Source organism: Rhinopithecus bieti, unplaced genomic scaffold (genome assembly GCF_001698545.2).
Source record: "Rhinopithecus bieti isolate Rb0 unplaced genomic scaffold, ASM169854v2 scaffold_14936, whole genome shotgun sequence".
Taxonomy (NCBI): domain Eukaryota; kingdom Metazoa; phylum Chordata; class Mammalia; order Primates; family Cercopithecidae; genus Rhinopithecus; species Rhinopithecus bieti.
Window position 1 is genome coordinate 264,184 of NW_016808811.1, and position 24,289 is coordinate 288,472.

The 24,289-nt window shown below is 42.0% G+C and overlaps 1 protein-coding gene across 2 annotated transcripts in view; it reads left to right on the plus strand.

The window, feature by feature from the left end:
• Positions 1-24,289, plus strand: part of LOC108538898 (E3 ubiquitin-protein ligase MARCH3-like) — a 127,071-nt gene that overhangs the window by 96,674 nt on the left and 6,108 nt on the right. For both annotated transcript variants that reach the window (XM_017887228.1, XM_017887229.1), the window contains exons 2-3: positions 18,010-18,253; positions 21,131-21,335. In XM_017887228.1, coding sequence (XP_017742717.1) covers positions 18,066-18,253; positions 21,131-21,335 — 393 coding nt within the window. In that variant the 5' untranslated portion in view covers positions 18,010-18,065. The remainder of the gene's footprint in view (positions 1-18,009; positions 18,254-21,130; positions 21,336-24,289) is intronic.

Below are 24,289 nucleotides of genomic sequence, written 5' to 3' on the forward strand. Positions count from 1 at the left end.
CCTCACTGGTAGTCTAGGATATGGATACACTATGTATTTATTTAACCTTTCCCTGGCTGTTGGATGATTATCTCATGTTGTGCTACTAGAAAGGAGTGTAGAAGAGTATTAAAAAGTACTGCAGATTGTGCATAAGTCCTTGTTTGCATTTCTGATTATCTCCCTAAGATAAATTCCTTTTCTAAAAGGCTCAAACATTATATCCTAAAATCAGTTTCTAAAAGGAAAAGCACAACCATCTTAAGGTTATTGATACATACTGCCAAATTGTTCTTCCCGAGGTGTGAAGGCTCATCACCCATGCTCAGAAGAGCCTATGTAATCTCTGCCCAGCACATCCCAGCAAACACTCTTTTGGTGTGTAGCAGGGATTATAGATTACTTTCTATGTAGCCTGAGCATCACCAAGAAGGTGACTGAGAATTTGCTTAAATTTTACTTTATGACTCTTAAAGACATATGTACATGTATAAATATATATACACACCTGTATATACACATATTAAAGCCATATAGGCCAGGCGTGGTGGCTCATGCCTGTAATCCCAGCACTTTGGGAGGCCGAGGTGGGTGGATCACCTGAGGTCAGGAATTCTAGACTAGCCTGCCCAACATGGTGAAACCCCGTCTCTACTGAAAATACAAAAATTAGCCAGGCATGGTGGTGGGTGCCTGTAATCCCAGCTACTTGGAAGGCTGAGGCAGGAGAATCGCTTGAACCCAGGAGAAGGAGGTTACAGTGAGCCAAGATCACGCCATTGCACTCCAGCCTGGACAACAAGAGCAAAACTCCGTCTCAAAAAAAAAAAAAAAAAAAAAAAGCCATATATACATTTGTACTTTTTAGATTAGCTCTTTGGTGTTTTCTGCTCTGTTAGTTAGGGTTCTCTAGAGAAACAGAACCAATAGGAACATATATATCTGTTTCTCTAGTAAGCTAGAGACCCAAGAGAGCCATTGATGTAGTTCTAGTCCAAATTCTGGCAGGCAGGAAAAACTGATGTCCCAGCTGAAAGGCAGTCAGTCAGGAGGAATTCCTTCTTATTTAGGGGAGGGTCAGCATTTTTGTTCTATTCAGACCTTCACTTGATTGGAGGAGGCCTACCCATTTTAGGGAGAGCAAACTGTTTACTCAGCCTATCAATTTAAATGTTAAATGTTAAACTTATCCAAAAACACCCTCACAGAAACTCCCAGAATAACGTTTGACCAAATATCTGGACATCTTATGGCCCAGTCAAGAAGACACATAAAATTAGCCATCACACCTGTACTACTGTGCCACCTTTGCCTGCCTGTCTGTCCCAACCAACAGCTACACGTGACTATTTGAACCAGCTCGTAAAAGCTCAATCACCTAATAATATTTCTGAATATGGAAGTAATGATACCATTCCAACTATAACCAGCCATTTTATTCCCAGTGGGAAAATATATATATGAGTTTCATATCGGGGTGAGGGGGCCAGAAACACAGCTCCCACCATGCTCACACTCTGCCTCACACAGCACATCAGAACCTGGACCTGGTAGACAGGATGAGAAGATTTTTGAGGCTGATATCCTCCTTTTCTACACTTTCAACGTGTCCTGAATTGATGGAAAAATGGGACTGTTTTGGCTCTGTATCCACTCATTTCATCATTTATTTTTTTCTTTTTCTTTCTTCCCCTCTTCCTGCCTTTCTTCCTTCATTCTTTCTTCCTCTCAACCTTCTTTTTCAATAATACTCTCCATACCAACTTAAAGAGACTTATGTGCAAGTAGGGAAGGGAATTAGAGATGCTTTGTTTTAGAGATGCCTGCAAGCCATTACTAAGTTAAGAGTTCAGATTCATGGCTTGCTTCTTAATTTTCCTAAATGACCCCTAGATCAGAGTGCCTGATTTCAAGTTTGGTAATGAACGTAAGGATTATCCAGAATTTGTGCAAAAAAAAAAAAAAAGACAAAAACAGGCTACCATCAAATAGCAGAGTGAATACTAGACTGCATGGAAGTTAAGTCAGATAGAAGATATTGTATTTCTAAGTAGGAGGTCTGTGTTAGCCCCGTGATTGTGTCACTTAACCCGGACATAAATTTTGATATTAAGGTAGTGAATTTATTTATTCATTTGGTGAGTCAGCAAATATGTTTAAGTGCCCATTATATGCCAAGCACTTGTGAAAAAGCAATGGGTCCTAATAATATTGTAAAAAAAAAAAAAAAAAAAAAAAAAAAAAAAAAAAAAAAAGAAAAAAAAAAAAGGCAAGGAAAAAGTAGAGAGGGGCTATCAGGTGGAGGGAAGTTCTGTAAACTATGCCTGTGAATGCAGTCTTCCCAATGACTGCATTTCCATTAAAGAAGATTGCTCATGTAAAGAAATCGCGTATGTTTTTGTAGTTTAAAAAATAATGCAGTTTACTGAAGCAGATTGGAGCTTCATTCCTTGAAGCTAATAAAAGAGGCTTACGGGAGTTGGAAAGAAATAAAGAGAATGACTTCACAATCATTTGTAGATACACAAGTATCTTTAGATGGCCTTTTACTCTTTTAATGAAAATATCCAAAAGCCTCCACAGTAATGGGTAATTCACCTAGGAACTCATCTTCATTATTTGTGTAATTTTAATTCTCCCAGCTTTTAGTTTTATGTAAATCAAAACATTCAAGGGCTTTAAAAAGATACTGAAGAGAATGCCAGGCATACAGCAGAAAATTCTGTTATTGAACTTACCATAGTGATCATCGTTTGTAAATCTAAGAAATGAGTCCAGTTTATGAACAGACCAGGTTAGAGACATCAGCATGCTTTGTTTGTGTATATATGCACTATCATCATGGATTAGCTTTCTTTGCATTTTCTCCCCTCCTGAACAGGATGCATATTTTATGTCACCTTGAAAGTAGAACTTAATAAAAATCATGATAAAGTATATTCTGGCCTCTTTCAAATGTCCAGATCTTTATGACCCAGATATCCAAAAGTAGTAAATTTCCCCTTTACTATGTTCCTGTTTTGTTTTATTTTATTTTTTCAGAAACCATACATTTCCCACTATATACCCAGTAAACATCTAAGTGGGTCCTATGCTGAGCTCTGTGTAAACAAGATGAAGAGTCCCTGGTTTCTAGAAATGTGGGGATGAGCAGATGAAAGTGGAAGTACAAATTTAGTTTGATTCTTTCCTTTGTTGTTAGGAAAGGGGAGAAAAGATATCTCCTCCCCAGAAAAAAATAGGACCATTCATTCCTCTGTATCTGTACAAAATGCTTCAGAGTAGCTACCTCATTCTGGAGCCAAAATGGTACCTGGCTCTTGGGAAAACTCAGGGAGGATAAATGGAAAGCTCCTAGAGCTATAGTGGCCCACCTAGCTCCCAAGAGCCCCATATTTTACGCCTTGAAGCCAAAAACAAAGGGAGACAAGTTTGCACTCTGTATTGTACTGTTGCTATATTTTAAGATAATATTCTCTGCATACTTCACCTTCCAGTAACACCTACTTTCCTTAGGTTCCCATTGTGCCTTCGTATGTGTCCTCAGTCTTACTTACCCCATTGTTCCTCTGACCATCTCTGGCCCATCCTCCCCAGCCCAGGATCATGCCATCCAATGGCAAGATTCATGAGGCCCACCTCTGTCCCTTTCCTGAGCCTCTGTAATACTCTAATAATGATGAGAGCTACCACTCAGCAAGCACCCACTGGGTAAGACACTTTAAAGACTCTGTGGACTTTAGAACCACAATTTAAAGCCTTACAATGACTGCAAGGAAGTCACCCTCTTTTTCACAGATGGGCAAATTGACATACAGAAAAGTTAAACAACTTATCCAATGTTGAGCCTTTAGTAACTGGTGGCAAAAGCCAGTACTCAAAGCCGTGTGTCTGATTGCTGAGCTTATGTTTCTGCTTCTCCACTCTGCCTCTCAAAGTACTGTGTTGCCTCTCATATTAATGTCAGTATAGTGATAAATGTTTGTTGGCTTGAACAGAAATGCCAAAAACAACAGGGCACCCTGGAAACATTTGAGGCTGCTGTGGCCCTAACACAATCCTTGCAGCCAGTGGTGTTTGCTATGTGCTAAGCTCTGTGCTAGGCGCTTTGTGTACATTATTTCATTTAATCCTCAAATGTTCTGAGATGAGCACTATTTTATCCCTGGCTTAAGGAGGCATAACTGATAGATGGAAAATTGATGGGATTCAAACCCAAGGTATCTAACTCCAATGCTCATATACTGAATTATTACACCAAATAGCCTTCCCCCACTTTGTTTTTTAAAAAGGAAATTGTAACAGTTTTTACTGGTGAGGCTAGTGATTTCTGGCTTCCACTCTAGTCCAGTTGACTATCCCCACCCAATATAATGGCAGCTATTTTCCTTCTGTTATCCTCATGTTACAACTTTGTGGTAGAGATTATACTTTAGTAGTCCATAGGCTCTGTGGTCAAGTCTAGGATGATAAGATTTTACAGTGAATTGCTGGCATAAAGATAGCCTTCTGTAGAGCCTATAAGTGTGTGTGTGTGTGTGTGTGTGTGTGTGTATTCATGTGTGTATTGGAGGATATGCTTTTATTTACACTAGCCAAGAAGTCAGGACCTAAGCATATGACTAGAGATCCAAATATCTGAGTAATAATATTACTTTCTAGCACAGAACCATTTACTAGAAAGATCTTTGGGAACCAAATTGCTTGTATTTGTTTATTTACAATGTGCACTTCCCTTTCACCTTGGCTTTATAAGAAAGTATTTGCTCTTTTTCAAAATGTATGAAAGTCCTCCACTTACAGAGTCATGGAAGCTGTTTCCTGCCAGTTCATTGGTTCAGCAGCTCTCAATGAGTTCCAGGGAAGCCAAAAAACAAAAAACAACAACAACAACAACAAAAAAAACCACTTCCATCCTGGCCAGCCTCCTTGGCATGCATTTCCTAACCCATTCCCCTCCTTCTTAGAGCAGCAAGCCCCACACTGGTGTCTGCAGAACCATTTAGGAATCTCCTCAGAATCCACCACTACATTATTTGTTCTTTTACCACTTTGCTATTCAACACTCAATTTCAAACTAAATAGAAATGCAGATGGGCACATGAGCATCTAGATTTCCCAAAATACACATTTTTCATGAATGCTTCCCTCTCAAAGTATGTGGACAGAGCCAGCATATTATCTTCCCATTATTACTCTGTTTTAATATCTAACTGACAGATGCATGTCACTAAAACAAGGCAATCGTGGGCAGAAAATACCCCTGCTCTTAGAGAACAAAAAAGAAAGACCCTGGATTGCTGTCAGTCTCAGAGACACTTGTCAGCCAGTGTTCAAGAAGGCTTATAAATGCCTCTGTGGGGAATACCTATGAACTGCCTAAATGTTTTCACCCTTATTAGTGAGAAGAAGGAAGGTGAGATGTTTCTCATGCATACACAGATCCTTCCCACAGTGGAAGCTTGCCCTGAGTGTTAATGTGCCAGCAACATGGTGCTGGAGCAGGGTGTGGTTCTGCCACCTGGCACCTGCAGGCTTTTCTGGGTGGGAATAGCTTCCTGCTGGATCACAAAGACCAAGCTATACAGGCATGATGACCTTAAGTATTCAGTCTACAGAGGCATTAGTTCTCCTGACCCCCTTCCATAGCCTTGGGCCACCTTCACATGTATCCCATAAATAAAATACAGTGGAGGTCTGCAGGGACAAGTGGCACCAAGTGATCTGTGCAGCAGTAAGCAAAAGAAGATAATGGTTTAGAATTGTTCTCATTTTTCCTAAGGGATGGATAAACGTAGAAAGTTGTTGAGGAGTGTTGGACCTAAGGAAAGACTATATCTACCATAAGGACAAAAGTCTTAGATACCAACGCAGGCAAGGAAAACAGCAGCTGGCCTTCCTTCCAGGTGCTGCAAAATGGCAAGGATGATGCCCTTGACTTGCTTTGTGTCCCTTTAAATCACAAATCCAGATCTTCTCTATACTTAAGAAGGGTTTCTTATGGAGTAGTGGTCTGTTTTGTTTCGTTTTTTAATTTTGATAAAGACAGGTAGATCTTTAAGAATAGTGTATTAGTTTGTTCTTATGCTGCTACTAAAGACATACCTGAGGCTGGGTAATTTATAAAGGAAAGACATTTACTCACAGTTTCACATAGCTGAGGAGGCCTCACAATCATGGCAGAAAGCAAAGGAGGAGCACAGTCACCTCTTGCATGGCAGCAAACAAAAAAGAGCATGTGCAGGGGAACTCTCCTTTATAAAACCATCAGATCTTGTGAGACTTATTCGCTATCATGAGAACAGCATGGGAAAGACCTGCCCCCATGATTCAGTTATCTCCCACCAGGTCCCTCCCACAATACATGGAAATTGTGGGAGCTACAATTCAAGATGAGATTTGGGTGAGGACACAGCCAAACCATATCAAATAGTATAAACAACAACAAATACAACCCAGTTATTATAAAACATAACAAAGGTACCAATTCTATACTCTGAAGACTGGCTATCATAGGAAAGAATTAAGCAGTGCTTATGACTTTTTTATGTAAATCATATTTAACCAGATTGTACTGGTTGATCAAGGAAAGTTCTTTGTTCCAAAAGAATTCCAGCTATTAAATGTGGAAGGGAAGTTAGAATTGGAAAAGCATAATTGGATAGCCCCCAAATGAAATAATTGATTCAGGCAACTGTCATCAGTGGGTGCAATCATTAGACCTTTAGAAATGTCTACCTGGAGACTTCTCTGAGCCCACTAAAAGTGGGACTGCCATACATTACTTGCCATCTGATGTGATGCACCAAGAGTAGACAGTATCACCTACGAGCTATTATTGCCTGAGAGTTGAACCTGAAATGAATCAAGCCAATCCTGGGGTTCCAGAAAATACAGGAGAGAGAGGAACAAGTGAAATGGTAACACAAGAAGACAGACAAATTTAAAAAGTGGAGATTAGGACAGGGCTCTAGAGGGCCTCCACATGAGTTTCCTCAAAAGACAATGGCTTGGGAAGAAAGGGAGAGGCCATGCATGAGTGAGAGGGACATACGATGAATAACATCCAAATGTGATGTGTTCAACTTGTTTGGGCCATTTAAACAAACCAACCAAAAGATTTTTCAAGACAGTTGGGGAAATTTAAATACAGTCTGGGTAGTAGATGATATCAAGGAAATATTAAGTTTGTTAGGTAAAATAATGGCTTTGTGGTTGTATGAGAAATGTTCATATTTTTAGAAATTCATACTGAAGTATATAGGGGTAAAATGACTGATATCTGGAATTTACTTTAAAATCACATTAAAAAGGAAGAAAGGACAGGTGAAACAAATGTGATAAAATCTTGATTAATTTTTAGATTGGCATATATTCATTCTCTTGTAATCGTGTAAATAATTTTATGAACAAAGGCAAAGAAATGCAAAAGTGAAACAAAATATTGGCATAAAAAAATTTTAGATTGGGATGATAAAATCTCTCTCAGGAGGCCGGGCGCGGTGGCTCAAGCCTGTAATCCCAGCACTTTGGGAGGCCGAGACGGGCGGATCACGAGGTCAGGAGATGGAGACCATCCTGGCTAACACGGTGAAACCCCGTCTCTACTAAAAATACAAAAAAACTAGCCGGGCAAGGTGGCGGGCGCCTGTAGTCCCAGCTACTCGGGAGGCTGAGGCGGGAGAATGGCGTAAACCCGGGAGGCGGAGCTTGCAGTAAGCTGAGATCCGGCCACTGCACTCTAGCCCCGGCAACAGAGCAAGACTCCGTCTCAAAAAAAAAAAAAAAAAAAGTCTCTCTCAGGGATAATAGTGGGGGGTCCATGGCCTAGAAGCAAGATAGGAGCTCTGACTAGAAAAAGGTCAATATCTGAGAATTCAACATTTAAAAAAAAATTTTTTTTGACGATCTCCTTTACTTAAACCTATTTCTGTTGGATTTTTTGGTTTTGGTCACTAGAAACCAAGTTCCTTGCCTTGTAACAGGCAATTGGAGGAGAATTTGGGAAACAACAGTCTCNAAAAAAAAAAAAAAAAAGTCTCTCGCAGGGATAATAGTGGGGGGTCCATGGCCTAGAAGCAAGATAGGAGCTCTGACTAGAAAAGGTCAATATCTGAGAATTCAACATTTAAAAAAAAATTTTTTTTGACGATCTCCTTTACTTAAACCTATTTCTGTTGGATTTTTTGGTTTTGGTCACTAGAAACCAAGTTCCTTGCCTTGTAACAGGCAATTGGAGGAGAATTTGGGAAACAACAGTCTCTGGTGTTGAAGTTACTGCTGATCTTAGCTGGAATAACTTGCTTTCTTCAGCATCTGCAGTGGCTGGTCTCCTGGGACTTATCTGGCTACATGTATTTTTCACATTTATTAGTGAAATTGGAGATTCAAGAATAAAACACAGTCATCGGGAACACTGTGTTAATTTGTGACACGCTAGAGATTTTTTTAGCCCATAAAACAAATGAATGAGCTCCGTGGGGGCATAAGTGTTATTTTCACCCTAGAAGGCAGTAAAGGCCCACTGTATTTATTAAGTACTTAGAAGATGGAAAATGAATAGTGCTATGAAAATAGAAAAATACACTCACACTATTGCTATTAATAGTGTAATTTTTTTGTCTATCCTGAAGGAAAAGTATCATCAGATGAAAATGTATAAGTGTAGACCTCTGTATATTATTTAGTTACTTTGCCTTGGATAATAATTTAATTCAGTCTCAACATAGTTGTTTTTGTTTCTATCAAACAGGCTGAATCCGGGTAAGAAACCTCACCCATTATTTTTGGCAGGGCAGGGCCTACCAAAAAAAAAAAAAAAAAACCAACAGAACAACACAGATATTTGATTCAGGACCTTCCTTCTGAGTGTCTAAGTGACTTAAGGGGATGTTCTGTGTAAGCTGACACACTGCGGGCGTTTCTAATAGGCCTTACACACTTGGCTTTCCAGGAGGATTGTGGAGACAGCATGCCGGTCCTCCCACTGAAAAAGTCCAGATGGAGCCACTACTCCAAAGGGTGGGGGTGTGGAAGAGAGGCCACCCTGTACCAAGATGCAGGGGACTGATGCAGCCACCGAGGCTGTGATGCATGCTGTGCCCATACAGGCAGGCAGGTCCCAGCCAGGGAGCAAGTGCAGGGAGGGGCATGTGTTCCAGTTAGAAAAAAATAGCACCTCAGAGGTTCCCTAAAGAGGTTCATAAGTGCTTTGCATTGAGGAACTTAGAAAATAAGTATCATCACCAAGAGAGAGACCCTATTCTCCATCCATTTCATGGTCCACAAGAATCCAGGATACAGACTGTGCAGACAGCAAGTGATAAAGTGATCTCGGGTAACTCGGTCCTTGGCTATGTGTTACTTTGTTCTTGTGCTTGTTTTATATCTTGATTATTTAAAAGACTGGACCCATTTTATGGCCAATCAAAAAGAATCTATTTTTTTTTTTGTATATATATGTGATTATGTGTGTTGAGGTTTAGAGGAGGGAAGCCATGTCTAAGACCAAGGAAAGTAATTCCAGAGGGAGTTTCTGTGATTTTTTTTACCTGTGTACGAGACTGTCAAAGCAGATGTCAGTAATTGTGTCTTCATGAGCTATTGGCTTGGGAAGATGGGGGCAGGGGTAATGTGAACTGTAGAGGAGGGTGGGCTGAGTGAGGAGCCTAGAGGTGGGATCTGGAAGGGGCCTCTTGTACCCCTACCCCGGCCCCATTATTGTGAGCTCATCCTGGTGTGCTACAGACTTAAGTACTTCTCATTATCAAGAGTCCTCTATGTGGCAGGCTCACACCTACCTCTGGTCCTCAGTCTCAGGGGGGAAACTGAGGCTCAGCATCAAGTAACTCTCCTGTTGACAAGCAGCTGGGTGGTGGTTCAAAGCCAGGACTCCCTGACCCAAAACCAGAACTCAGTCTCCTCAACCCCAAGGGTCCCAGACAGCTCCTTGCTCAAAAGCTGAATGTGTGAAAAGGCCATGAAGGAACACTCAAGACAGGTTTGTTTCTGTAGAACATACATGAAAGAACAATTGGTGTTTTGAGGATGTTTAGTATTATGTAGCATGTGATAGAGAGTTCATCTATCATGCCTAGGAGGGGGATGAAATGCAAAGTCCAATAAGGTTTAGTCTTTCATCTGCACTTGCCTTGGTATGCCTTGGCAAGCTGAGTGACTTTGCTTATCCTTGTGTGTAAATGGAAAGTAATGCAGTCAAATGTGTTGGGGGTCCTTGTGGGCCTGAAAGTGCTGCAGGGAACGCACAGGGAGGCCCAGCCTACCTGAGGCTGATGGAATGCAGAGTTTAGACTGCCCTGCCGAAGGACAAGACTGCAGCCTTCCTGTGGTCTGGGTGAAATGGGGAAGAGGAAAGTTCCAAGGAATCCTGATTTAAAATAAGCTCACTACTGGCTTTATTCTAGGCTTCTGGAGGCTTGGGTTAAGAATTAGCACATCTATCTAGCTAATACTGGGTTGCTTATGCAGAGAAAGGTGAGGTACAACTTGGAAATGAATCCCAAATCAACTTCCTTCATGGTAGGCTTTCACTTGGATGCTGATTTTTAAAAAATGTGTGTGAGCCCAAAAACAAATTGGGAGCCTTCAGTCCTTAGAACATATTTAGCTTTCATTGTGACTGAGATGTTTTCTCTCGTATTATCAGATATCCTGGCCAGCATGCTGTACCTTTCATGCCTTTCCTTACGCATGCTGGACAGGTAGCTATTTGCTGCTGGTCACACTGAATATCATTTGAATAGTACATTTTAAATTTTCATCCCTGAGTAATGTCCCATGAAAGTCTCATTATGTTTTCCCTGCTCCTCCCAATTTTTGAACTTGATGTTTAAACTTTTCTGATGTGCCCTCATTGTTCCCGAGCGCCCAGAACTCATCTATGCAACTCCCTCCCTCAGCTCAGTGGGCTCCGTGTGTAGGAGCCAGTTGTTATTTACAAGTGCAATTCAGCTGTCGCTGTGTCTTTGAACACATAGGGCTGTTGTGGGATTTTTAATTGCCATTTTCATCTATGTAATTAAAATTAAATGAAAAATGTATAGCCTCCAAAATCAGAATTAATTTCATAAGTACTTCTTCAGGGAAAAATATGTCTAAATATGATAATTGTTACTTGATTTGCTTTCAACAGAACTAGAGGATTTTACCTGGCTGAAGAGAAAATACAGTAATTTTAAATGAAAAAAAAAATCTGGCTGATACTTTGGATACTTCTTGTGACTGAGAATCAGAATTAATCACGTGGATGAGAAATTATAAGTAACTCTGAATATAACTTTAAGGTAGTACACTAGGAACATATTATGGTAACTCTCTCTGGATCCAACTTGTCTTATGCTGGTCAGGTTTTTTTTCTCCCTCTAATTCATCATTGGGGTTTATACATTTCTCAGGAATATGCCTTTACCCCCAAATCAAAACCTCCCTCTTGCTCAAGAAACAGGCATTTCACCTGCTTACTGCTTAACTGTGCCCTGTAAGTGTGACAGTGAGCACCTAGCAGAAAATAATGAGGCAACAAAAAGAGAAGTATTTTTAAAAATTCACTGGGCTGGCCAGTGTTTCACTCTGCAGACTCGTCAAGCGCCTGATGGACATGTTTGTAAAGACTTGGATGGTCACTTTATTTGGAATGACAAATTCTGTGCTCCACATAATGAGGTCAGTGAAGCATCCAGAAAAGAAATGTATAATTTGGTAGCGCAGTCTGTAAGCACAGCCCTGCCGTGGCTATTTAAGTTTAATGAAGCAGCCACTTTGCTGCTACACATTCTTAGTGAATAGCCTCCTTGGCGCATTTTTGAAAACTTAAATGTTGCTGGTAATCATGTCCCAGCAATCTCCTTGGAGAGCCTTTGTGTCCTGTTCTCAGAAGAAATATGCCGCTTTTCCATGTTAATGGTTTTGAAATTAGTCATTTGCCCTATTTTCATTGGAAAGGAAGGTCACTGTGTGATTTCCTGCCTTCCCTCATTTTCTCTGAACATTCAAGATACTCTTAAGTCAGTTCATCAGCCATGCAGTGCACTGTCTGGTTATAGCATGCCTGAAAAGCCAGGGGAATGTTCTATCAAAGAGCAGCATCCCTATTCTCAGAGCCTGTTCTTAGAATTCAAAGTGTAAAAATCTAACTCACAGAGGAAAGTTCCTGGACAGACCATAATTGCTATTTTTTTCCCATTTCAGTCACTGACCGTCTTGTATTGTCCATTCATCAGTCTCATTAGAGAAGGCTGTGCTCCCTACGTATGCAGCCTCTCACAGAGGACATTTAAAAATCCTTTCTGAGGCAGATTCACTCATGTAAAACTAAGGTCAGACTTACGGATCCTGGACCAGCATTAATGACGCAGAACTCTGTGGGAGCAGAAAAACATCTAGCCATTCTCAGTTGTGCAGTGTCGGTCCCCAAACTTAGGGCTTCAGGTGGTTTCCCCTGAATGAGCAAGGACACAATTGATTGTGGAAAAGTGCTAGGTCCTCATGGCTCTGCCACCCCAGTGAAGGTCTGGGGACTTCTCCAGACTATTTGGTGGCCTCCATATTTCCTCGGGAAATGTAAAGTAGGATTTGAGATGGCTGGACCCTGCACCACCAGAAACTTCCTAGGAATACCTAATAAGTTCTCAAAAAAAAAAAAAAATAGTGAATGGATGGAAGGAAGAATAAATGAATTTGCTTCTTTGGTTTGCTTTGTCAGCCAACTCTGGTTGTAGAGGTAACACAGGATCCTTCCAGGACATATTGAGACCTGAGGAGCCTACCTCTTCTTCTTTTCAAAAGTTGTATTTTATTGCAGTAAGAACACTTAACATGAGATGTACCCTCTTAACAAAGTTTTAAGTGTCCAATATGTTATTTCTGACTATAGGTATAGCAGATCTCTAGAGATTATTCATCTTGCTGGACTGAAACTTTATTCCTGTTACTAAACTCATTACTTTTGGGGATCATTTCTATAGTATGTTATTACTTCTTGAAATCTCTGGAATTGGGTATGAAGGTTGAATGTGGAGGTCTGGACTTGCTCCAGACTGCCTCCAAGTTAGGGCCTGCTTAGACCACTGTCCAGGCAGCTCACATGACCACGTCAGTGCCAACCAGCACTCACATTCTCCTGCTCTCATTTTCACCTTTAAACCTTTTGAGTCATTTTCCTACCTAAACAGAGGTGCCAATACAACAGATTTCTCCCAATTCTTGACCTCCATCTAAGAGACTAATGTTGACTTGGCACCGAAAATGTAGTTCAGATACAAGTAGGCCTGAAAAGGGCCTTGGAATTGGCCTGTGTTTTATTTTCTAGTGTATTTATCACATGCTAGATTAGTTAAGGTTAAGATAATGGTAGCTGCTCTAACAAATAGACCCACGTATCTCCAACATCATAGCAGGTTTTCCTCATATATCTTTGTTTTTCTTTTTTCAACTTTTATTTTAAGTTTGGGGGTACATGTGCAGGATGTACATGTTTATTACATAGGTAAATGTGTGCCATGGTGGTTTGCTGCACAGATCGTCCCATCACCTGTCATATATCTTTGTTAAGCATTTTCATAGAAGAATGAAACCTGTCTTCCAGATCTGAAGGCCATAGGGCCAAAGAAAATGAGAAGTGGGCATGCAAGGATGAGGCTCCCTCTGTTCTCCCTAGCCAAGAGAGATGGCATGGTCAATGTCAGAGTTCAGGTGTGATGCAAAAGGTACATCAGAGGTTGACCAGACATGAAGAAAGACAGTTTTAAAAGACAGAAATAAAATATATCCCAGGCTAGAAAAAGAGCAGAAATGAAGGTTAACATAATAATAGAGTTCGAACTTCTCTGTACATGGCTTGTTCCTACTTACAAAGTGAATTCATATGTATTATCTTGTTTTAGACCTCACAAACAACCAGATGAGGTGGCTCAGGATATATTAGTACCCTAATTTCAAATATTCAGGAAATCTCAGGAAAAGTCTGAGAGGCTGAGTGATTTGCTTTGGTGAGTAGAAAGTCAGAGTGTAGGCTTTGATGTTGTGCCTCCAACAACAGAGCTTTTTCCCTAACTCATGATTCTCCTGGAGCTTTGGGGCTGCTGAGGTGAGCAGAGCCTGCTTTCCTTCCCTTCCCCCACGACCTGTGGCCGCATCCTCATAATGCCAGCCATGTTCCCATGGAAATCACTTACCAGTGGCAACCTATTCAGAAATGCAGCAATGAATCACTACCACCTGGTTAGGTCTCCTGCTTTTGTGAAACCTGTATCCTGTCCTTTTCAGGGGTCACAGTTTAACAGACAAGGCTTTTTATTTTAGCAATTCCCTAATCAGACTTTCATTTATTTGCCTACCCGCTCTGTTTTCACTGTCTCCCTCTCATCCACCTACTCCTGCTCCTCCCACTGTGTGCAGCTGAGTTTGGCCAGTGCCAAATCATGTTTTATTCTCAGCCTGAAAAAGAAATTATGCAAGGTGTCAAGCCTGGCCAGCAAATGACCCATCCCACCAGTGCCATTTGATGTTTTAAGTTTACACGTACACCACTCCCTCCCAGAGAGAATTCTTGGGTAGACTGGGAAGTACTTTACCACAAGAGGAGGGCAGTGGCATTGATAAGAAAGCAGTCAGATAGTGCTTGAAATTTTGCAGAAAGCTCAGTAGAAGACCAGTGCTCGACTGCAAACCAACAGCTCAGCTCTTTCTAGCATCCTCGGCAACAGCCTGCTGTTTTCCCAGGTGGCTCTGAACTAAACAGGAAAATGCAGTGGGCCATTTGTCACTGCCCCAGGTGCAACATACGCATGCCAATTGGTGCATGCAGCTTGTGAGGCCCACTTCTGACTGCCCCATGCTGCATCTAGGCCTCTGGGCTTCCCTTTCACTGAGATCAGGGCAGAGTGTGCTTCCTTTCTTCCTCCTCCATCTGAGTAGGTGATTAGATCCACTCTTCTGAGATTAGAACCAACTCAGCCATCCCCACCATGATCAAGAATGCTAATGCTCTGTGTAATCCCTCTTACCCCATTTTTAATTCAAGTCCACGGTCTTTCAGGGCTGATGGGACTCATTGCTGGCATGCCAGTCTTAGAATCTTAAGATTATTCTGATGTGTGGTATACATAAGACATGCTGGTATATTTTTCAGGGAATGCTGAACTGCACTATCATTTTAGTTAGGTCCTAAATTGAACTAGGGCTTAGAGGATCTTGAATGCAGGGTTCTGCAGATATGGCACAAGAGAAAGAGCCAGGGCTTGCTTGTAGAAGAAGGCAAGGTGAGGTTCCTTTTGTTCTTTTATGCTAAACTCAGTGCCCAGCACCCACTATGAATGGAATAAACTGATCCGGTGGTGGATAATATCCCTTTTACCTGTGAAAGAAGAAATGAAATCATCCAGAAGTGAAATTACATATATAAAATGAATTTAAGGGAAGCTCTGCTTCTAGAATATTTTTAAGGGCATTTTATTGTGGATTTAGGTCACACATTTAGAACTACTTCCTTTGACGAGGACTTAATCTAGGTTACAAGTGTGTGAACTTGGGGCTATTATGTGCCTGGGTGACAGGCAATTCACTAAGGGTAGCTTAACTACTGGCAGCCCTGGGTCCCATTATTTACTCTGTGCACCCCCTCCTTACCGTCTTCCAGTTCCATCAAGTATAGGGAGGGAGTATTTGGCCCTCTGAGCTGGAGTTATGCAAAACCCGAAAATAGACTCTCAGAGTTCTTCTAGACATAATGATTCCATGCGGCAAGAAGGTCACTGTGTCTGCTTTTCCTGCCAACACACCCCTGGCTCTTAATCTGTGGCTGCCTTGTGAAGCAAGAGAGTTGTGCCAGGAAGTTACACTTTGTGACTGTGAAGCATTATGAGAATTTAAAATTATGTCAATGGAGTTTTGTAAGGGCGGGCCAGAGGAGAGGAGTTATGCACAGTTTTAGAAGTGGATGGTCTTTTAACATCTCTTTGTTTTCGGTCTGAAAGCTACCATAACTCAGTTTTAAAACAAAACGAAACAACTGTCTGGCCCCGGTCACAAATCAACTCCACCCTGCCAACCCTTTCAAAATATAAAAGATATCTACCCAAAAAGTTTACTGGGGTTATCCGAATGGTGGGATTATGAGTAACTTTTACTGTCTTCTTTGTGTTCTTCCATAGTTTTTATAACATACCGTATACTAATTGCACTGTGATTTTTTTTAAAAAAAAAAGCAAAAAATCCTATTTAAGAAGCAAAACTGTACCCTATACCAACTAACTGACTGTGCTGAATATTCAGTATTGCTGCTCGTGAAAATGGCATGAGTGGGGCAGACCCTGCCTGTGCCCCCACATCAGGTCTCAGACAAGGACTGGAGTCCACAGCCATCTCCCCACTGTGGGTTCAGAAGGGCTGCTGGGCAAGGGCAGACGCAGATCGTGAGAGGACTCCAGGCAGCCAATGAGGGTGGGAAAGGGAGGCTGCTGGTGCAAGGCCAGCCAGACACCTCGGCAGCAAGGAAGGGATGATGGTCACGTCCGATTGTTTTGGACAGTCGAGCCTGCTTGACATGTGCTTGTCGGGAGGGAAACTGTCAGTTTCATCAGGAAACACTGCATTTTGCCCTGAGAACATACAGTTGATGCACATTGTTCTGAAGTTGGGAAGATCCTGTTTTCCAGAACCACAGGGATCAAGGAAAATGTAAGAAGAAGAGACAAATATCTGGGAGAAAACAACCCCTTGCGGAATTACAGGAATCCTCTTGGGGTTTGGGGTTGTGCAAATGACAAGATATTTCATTTATTTAAGTCTGAGCCTTGACCACCTAAATGGGTTATTGATGTGAGCTCAGTCCATCAACTAATCCTGCTGCTGTCTACTGAGCCCAGGCCATGTCGAGCCCAGGAGCTTGAGGTGAGCAGGCTAGCACTCCTAGCCATGAAACTGTGTCATCTCACCTTTGGACAGAATTCTTCCTTCAAGTTTCTGTAAAAACCTCTATTTCTTATGTGTCACATGCAAACCTATTATTGAATCCAGTGGGGTTCCTCACTCAAGTGGGTCTGACTGCTTTGAACTTGAAGTCATGACCCAAGCCTGCACCACACAGATGGGGAGCAGAATTCCTTGTGGTTTATATGATAAACCATGTGCCTAGGAGGTAAGGCCCTTATTAGTAATGGATTATGTTTAATTGGTGATAGAGATCTCATTCATTACTTTCTTACGTTCACCTATGTGTTTCTCTATAATGATGCATGTACGTCTGCATTTTAGGTAGTACACAAACAAGACATCGTGCTAATGTATTTATTGTCACGTTCATTAGAAAATAAAAGCTCATTAAACTCATTTCATGAATAACTGGAAGACAAAGCTAAAATAGGTTCCATTTTTAAAGGAAGTTAATTTCAAGATGTATTGAGTAGAAAATTTTATTATGCAACAGATATGACAAAAGTCGAAAAGTAGTACAGTCATTGAGTGATTCATGTTTGGCAAATATTGTCCTAGAACATGCTATTAATAATTGGCCAAATTCATTTTATTTTCTTCCTTCTTTCTCTGTCTTTTTAATCTTAGTATCTCAGAATGAAACTGCATGGAGAATAAATTGCTTACCAGAAAAAATAGTTGTGAATGTTTTTAGTAATGATTTTAGTAACTTTTAGAGAGTGTCAACAAAGACTTATTGCTTCTCTGGCACACAGCAAGGAACTGCTTATCTTCTCTTCAGATCTGGGCCTCAGAATCATCATTCTGTCCCCTCGTGGAAAGCAGGGCTCCTAAATGTTTATATACACCAACATGCTTGCTGTCTTGTTCATACCATATCCACTGTTTCTTGTGGGCTCTGTGGGTGTGTGTGCATGTGTGTGCACACTTGTATTAAATGGTAACAAGATAATGTGCCACATCTAGGCTACCCCTGTTATTTATATTAAATAATGACATGATGATGATGTTGGTGGCCCATAATTCTCCATTTTCTGTTAACCACCCTGCCCCAGTAAACTGTTTTCTGATCTCTCTTAGATGGAAATCCTGTATGAATGTGGAAGCCATTAGCAGAGTAATTGCTGTCTGTTACCATGACAACCAGCCGCTGCAGTCACCTGCCCGAAGTCCTGCCAGACTGCACCAGCTCAGCTGCGCCCGTGGTGAAGACGGTGGAGGATTGTGGCAGCCTAGTGAATGGGCAGCCGCAGTATGTCATGCAAGTTTCAGCCAAGGACGGGCAGCTGCTGTCAACAGTAGTGCGGACTCTTGCCACCCAGAGGTAGTACCACAATTAAAATAAATGAATCTGTAATTGATCCAGAGAACTCTTTGTCAGATGGAAAATGCTAACGGGAATGTAATTAGTGCTCAGGTCTTTGTGTCAGGTGAGAGGAGGTGCTGGGAAAAAAAAAAAGACTACACGAGTTCTGTCATTGCCGTTTCTATAGCAATAGAATATAAAGCTAAAATTCACCTTATTGAGATTTCCCCTTAAAGTCATACTTACAAAGAGCCAGGAGGGGAATGAGCCCACAAGATATGGGGTTGTTATTTTGACATTGTTATGTAATTGCTCTCTTGTTGTCTCCAGTAGGTAACAAAGGTAATCCTATTGGAACAGGATTAAGAAGGTATCTGATTTCAGGCGACTGAGTCAAAGTGATTGGATTTGTGGGCAAAACTTTTGAAGTGACATTCTTGGTGTGCATGTGGACTGGCATTGCCTGATGGAAGCGCTGTCCAGGGCTACTTCCTGGGCATGTCTCTTCTCATCACTTGGAGGTCTCTTCTGCTGTCCCCTCCTTCAGCCTCAATGGTCCCCCATCCCTGACCCTTCACACACACTCTGCCCTATGAAGTGCTATTGTGAAAACCTCCTCAGCCTTCCCAAGTGATGAACTAAAGCCAGAGAGCAGGCTCTGAGCAGCTTGGAGACCACTTATCCTGACCAGCACTTTGTCTCCTCTTGTGCTCTTGTTGGATAGGGAGCTATGGGCTTCCAGGCTAATAGGAATTCCTTGGCTTCTCCAGCTTTTTCTCAGAATGGGTAAGTGGGACTTCTAACCTATGCACTTAGAAGGTGGGTCAACATTAAACTTGCCCCCTAGTGTCAGTGCTGACACTTCTGACCTCTAACATAGGACCAGTCATTCACACCTTATTCTCTTACCTCTGTCTGAGTGATCAGTCAACCCCTCTGGTGTAGACACAGACCCACAGATCCATGTGCCCGCAGCAGGACTACCAGTGGCATCCCACCCTGGGCATGGTGGCCCCCAGACATGGAATCACACTCTGATGCATGTTGTGAACATTGCCCATATGCCCTCCATTTAAAATCTGTGCTGCTAGTGCAAAGGAAAAAATAGAAAAACATTTAATATGTAATTTTCTGACTCTTGGATAACTTTTAACAATTGGTTAGGACTCAGGATGAGGCAGTGACTATCTTTGGTCCTCTGTGAACTGAAACTGGGTGACTGATGTGCCCCACTCACCCTTGCAGGCATCAAACAGCTCACTTGACCAGGAAGAGCAGGCTATGGTTGACGTGGCTGAGACCTGTGAGCCTCCGTTTGTGTGTGTGTGTCTGTCTGTCTGTCTGTCTGACTGTCAGGTATTTTTACCTGCTCTCCCACCATGCGGTACTGTAAACCAGGTTTCAGAGTTTTATAGGCTCAATGTAAATGAAGGAAGCCCAGAATCATGAGTTTAAAAAAACCTGTCAACTTTCTTTTCCCACTCCTGGGCACAAGTAGGCCTTTCAGGCTAGTGGGAGGAAGATCCTTTCCTTTTTCAATCTCCTTTTGGCCTTCACTCATTACCAGGATCATTCTCGGAAAGGCCTTTGGGAAATAGCAGTTCTTCCGTGGCTGTTTCCATTTGGACCAAAGATAGTGTTCAGGAGGATGAAGGGGCATGTGCCTGGGTCACTGTCATCTTTGGGGGGCATACAGAGAGGTAAGGGAGGGCAGGTAAAGAGGCTGGGCCTAGGATTGTCACATATCATGAGGACACATTTTAAAATCTATTGCCCAATGAAGAACAGCAGAAGCAACATAAGACATTCATCAGAGAAGCATGGTCCTCTCCCAGGGCAGGGTACCTCCCAAGAAATGAGGCCATCTTAGTGTGATCTTTCCATTGGCCACTGACTTACATGATGAGGGCCAAGTTATTTGATTTTCTCTGGCCCGAGATTTTCCTTGAGAGACAGTAGCTAGCATTAACTAAGCATTTGCTGTGTGCTGGTCCCTATTCTAAGTTTCCAATCTGGGCTATCTTTTCACATGCTCACTGTCACCATATGAGGAACGCACCATTTTTGTTTCCATTTTAGAGATAAGGAGACTAAAATACGGGGAGATGAAGTTACTTGCCCAAAGTTATCCAGGTGATAGACAGCAGAGTTAAGGTTTCAACCCAGCCACCCAGCCCTGCACCATGAACTACTAACTACACTAAGCTGCCTTCATGAAATGTGTAGGAGTGGTTTTTCCAGATTAAAGGCAGAACTCTAGACTGAGGCTACCTCAGTAGGACATACTCATTACTAACTTTCAGTTTGGTATCTTTGGCATCCCATAGAGCATCCTGTGAAAGCTCAAAGGACAATCCACCACTCAGCTTTGTGCTGTGGTTCAGACTGCAGTTCTGTATAGTGGCTGCAGGGTTGGTTGCTGACTAACTTCCCTCCTCTCATTTTCCCACCCTATTGAAAAGAGAAATGAAAAGAACCTCAGGGTATACAAACATGTCCTGGTTTGGTCCAAAAGATTCCATTTGTCATTTCAAACAATTTATCTTCTTAATGGTGAAGGGTGGTTCTGATTTTTGGATTAGTAGTTGACCTGAACTACATCTATATTCAAGGCAAAAATATCCATTGCTTGTTTTCACTCACTTTTGATCCTGGGCCACACCCAGCTACTTTGATATTGACAATCCCCTATTTCTTTGTGTTGTCACAAGTAGATGACCCAAGTGCTCTAGAGTGCCCAGAACCATTTGCCCCACTGCCAAGGTCAAGTGTAGATCTAAGAGGTCCTAAAACAGCTGCCTCTGCAGAGGGCCCAAAGGACAAGAGCTAGAGGGCCATCCACTTGGTGGAGGTTTCCAGCCCTGTGACCAGCAGGTGCCCCTCCTTCTCTTGCAGCCCCTTCAATGACCGGCCGATGTGCAGGATCTGCCATGAGGGCAGCAGCCAAGAGGACTTGCTCTCTCCATGTGAATGTACAGGGACCTTGGGGACAATTCATCGGAGCTGCCTGGAGCACTGGCTGTCATCCTCAAACACCAGCTACTGTGAACTCTGCCACTTCAGGTTTGCAGTCGAGCGCAAACCCAGGCCGTTAGTGGAGGTCAGTAAGTGGGGCACGTCCTGAAAACTTAGCTCTAATGAGCAAATGATGTCTGTTTTTATTCCTAGATCTCAAGCCCTGTACAGCTTTACAGCTTTACTGAAGCACGGTAATAGCTATGTGAGTGTGTGTGCGTGCGTGTGTGTGTGTGTGTGTGTGTGTGTCTGAGAAAGAGAGATGTAGACAGACACACAGAAGGGAGAGCTTGCTAGCTCACTTGGGATCCATCAGTAGAAGGAAAGTAGAAGAAATCAGTATAAGGAGAAACAGCCAGTTTAGAGACTTGATCTCCATTTTTCAATCCCTGTGAAATGGAACAAACAGATCAAACATCTTTCTCTTTGCACACCATCTGACCAACTTGAAGCAGCAGATAAATGGGCATTTGGGTTGCATATCCTGAGAAGTCTTCATGAAAAAGTATAGCTCTATAGTTTAATGGATATAGATGTAGACGTCCTGGGTTCTGTGATCTCGGGTTTGTTACTTTACCTCTTGCAATTACTATAAGGATTAAAGGAATTAATATTATAAAACACTTGAAAGAATACAGGGCACATATGCAAGTGTTTGAATAAAAATATCTCACTTGGGAAATTACACACAAACTTCCTTCAGCCAATAACCTAATATTATTGAACTCTTGGCCAGGTGCGGTGGCTCACGCCTGTAATCCCACCACTTTGGGAGGCTGAGGCAGGCGGATCATGAGGTCAGGAGATCAAGACCATCCTGGCTAACATGGTGAAACTCTGTCTCTACTAAAAATACAAAAAACTTAGCCGGGCCTGGTGGTGGGTGCCTGTAGTCCCAGCTACCCAGGAGGCTGAGGCAGGAGAATGACATGAACCCGGGTGGCGGGGCTTGCAGTGAGCCCAGATCACGCCACTGCACTCCAGCTTGGGTGACAGAGCAATAATCCACCTCAAAAAAAAAAAAAAAAAAAAGGTTGGATATTGGCAACAGTAAATATTTTAATATATTACGAGCCAGAGATAGCTAAAGGGAGCCAAGACATTGTGTCTATGATTCGGACCTGCTCCTAACCTCCTTATTTCAACAGCTAACTCAGTGAAGCCCTGGAAGGAAAACTAGTGCTGGAAATCAAGAAGCGCTTCTTGTGGACTATTTAATACGTGTGTTAGTGCCCAGGCTTAAGATGCTAGAGAGCTCTGTAGCTCTGTATATACATTCTCTTGGGTTTGACCTTGAAAATTAAATCAAGACCTATAACCGGGGTCTGTTTTAGCTATTATGACTTACTTGGCAAATGGCACAAAACTTATTTGACTTTCCCCAGTACACTCCATGCTTTGCTTAAGAGTCGGGATCTAGTGACCTCTTAATTTAGCCATCTTGCCACTTGACATCCACTTTCAGAAATTCATATTCAGAAAGGGCCTGTGGGGAATTTGGTCTTGTTCCAGATTCATTGGAATTTAACATTTTAGAACTTATCTGCAGAGGGGGAAATATAATTAAATAATAAACAAAGGAGTTGAAGATTTCTCAAGCCTAATGGCAAAAGTAAAAAGAAGCTTATTTCTCCTTTTCAGAAACTTTGTGGAACCTCCCCAGTTTGATATTGCAGGGAAGCAGGTTTCCCGGAGTGAGGAAGCCCTGCTTTGAAATAGACTTCATCTAGCAATCTTTTTAACTAGTGCTTCCCCGGTAAAAATCCCAGTGTATATGCACGTAATATATAACAAAGTAGGGTGTGTGTGTATCTGTGTGTGCACACATGCATGTACATACCCTAATTTTTCTCAGATGAAATCCATGTGGCAAATCACCCAGTGATCTCTCTCAGTCTCAGAGAGGGTAACATGTACCCACACACAGGGGTCTTCAGAGTTGCTGATGTCAGGTCACAGACTCATTCCTGGATCTTAGGCAACTGTCATTAAACAAGGAAACAAGGCAAATGACCTTGAGAATGTGTGAGGTGCTCTACAAGATTTAGGGCCTTGCCTACAAAAACTTCACCCAAACGGTCACCAGTGATGAAATTTTCATTGCACAAATGGAATGTGACAATTTTCAGAGTTAATGATGATTGAACAAGTTGAAAGTGAAAGGCAAACCTTCCCAAGCTGGAGGAGGCTGGCCGTTTGATCATCCCATGGCAAAACGAACTTGCTGTTTGACCACAAGCAATAAAAAGAAGTTGTCTTTGGTTTCTCAGCTGGAGGACAAATGAGAACCAGGTGCAGGCAGAGTTTTAAACAAATGACATTACTAATTGACTTTTCCCCTTTTATCAGAGGACAGTTTATTCCTAGTGAGCATCTCTTCTCAATACTTTCACCTCAAGATAAACATGCATCTTTTTTTTAAGCAAATCAGCAAAACCTGCCTATTTGGGTTAAGGATTAGTAGTAGTGTTACTTTATTTCTCAGTTGTATTGTTTTAATTGCTTAATCATTACTTTGTTTACCAGTTGGATCTGCCTTCTCATTAAAGCAAGGAAATTCCATAACATTTAATTTCAAAATCGATGTGACAATAACTGCTCTTGTTGCTCGAGGAGGCAGTTTAGAAAGTCATTTATAAATTTTATTTGTCAGCATCTAAACACTAACATTGGTTGGAATTACTTTTAACACCTCAGACTTCCAGTTGTCAATAAACCCTCTCAGTCCTTCGTTCTGCATAACTGTTCATCCCCCTTCATGCCACCATTCCTAAGACATTTCTTCACTTCCTTTTCTTATCTCTGCAGCCCACAGTTGGATGTTCATTTTTAAGTGGGCTGGAACCCAGGGCTGTTGTATATACACTGGCTGCTATGTGAAGTCTTTTTTTCTGCCCGTAAGGGTGAGTTTCTACTCATGATGGCAAATCAATGGGCTGATTTTCATTGGAACCTCCAAACTGGGCATGCCCTCCTCACTTAGCCACTGGCCATCTGTGTGGGTTGGTTCAACTTCTCTGAGCTTCCCTGTGAAAGAGG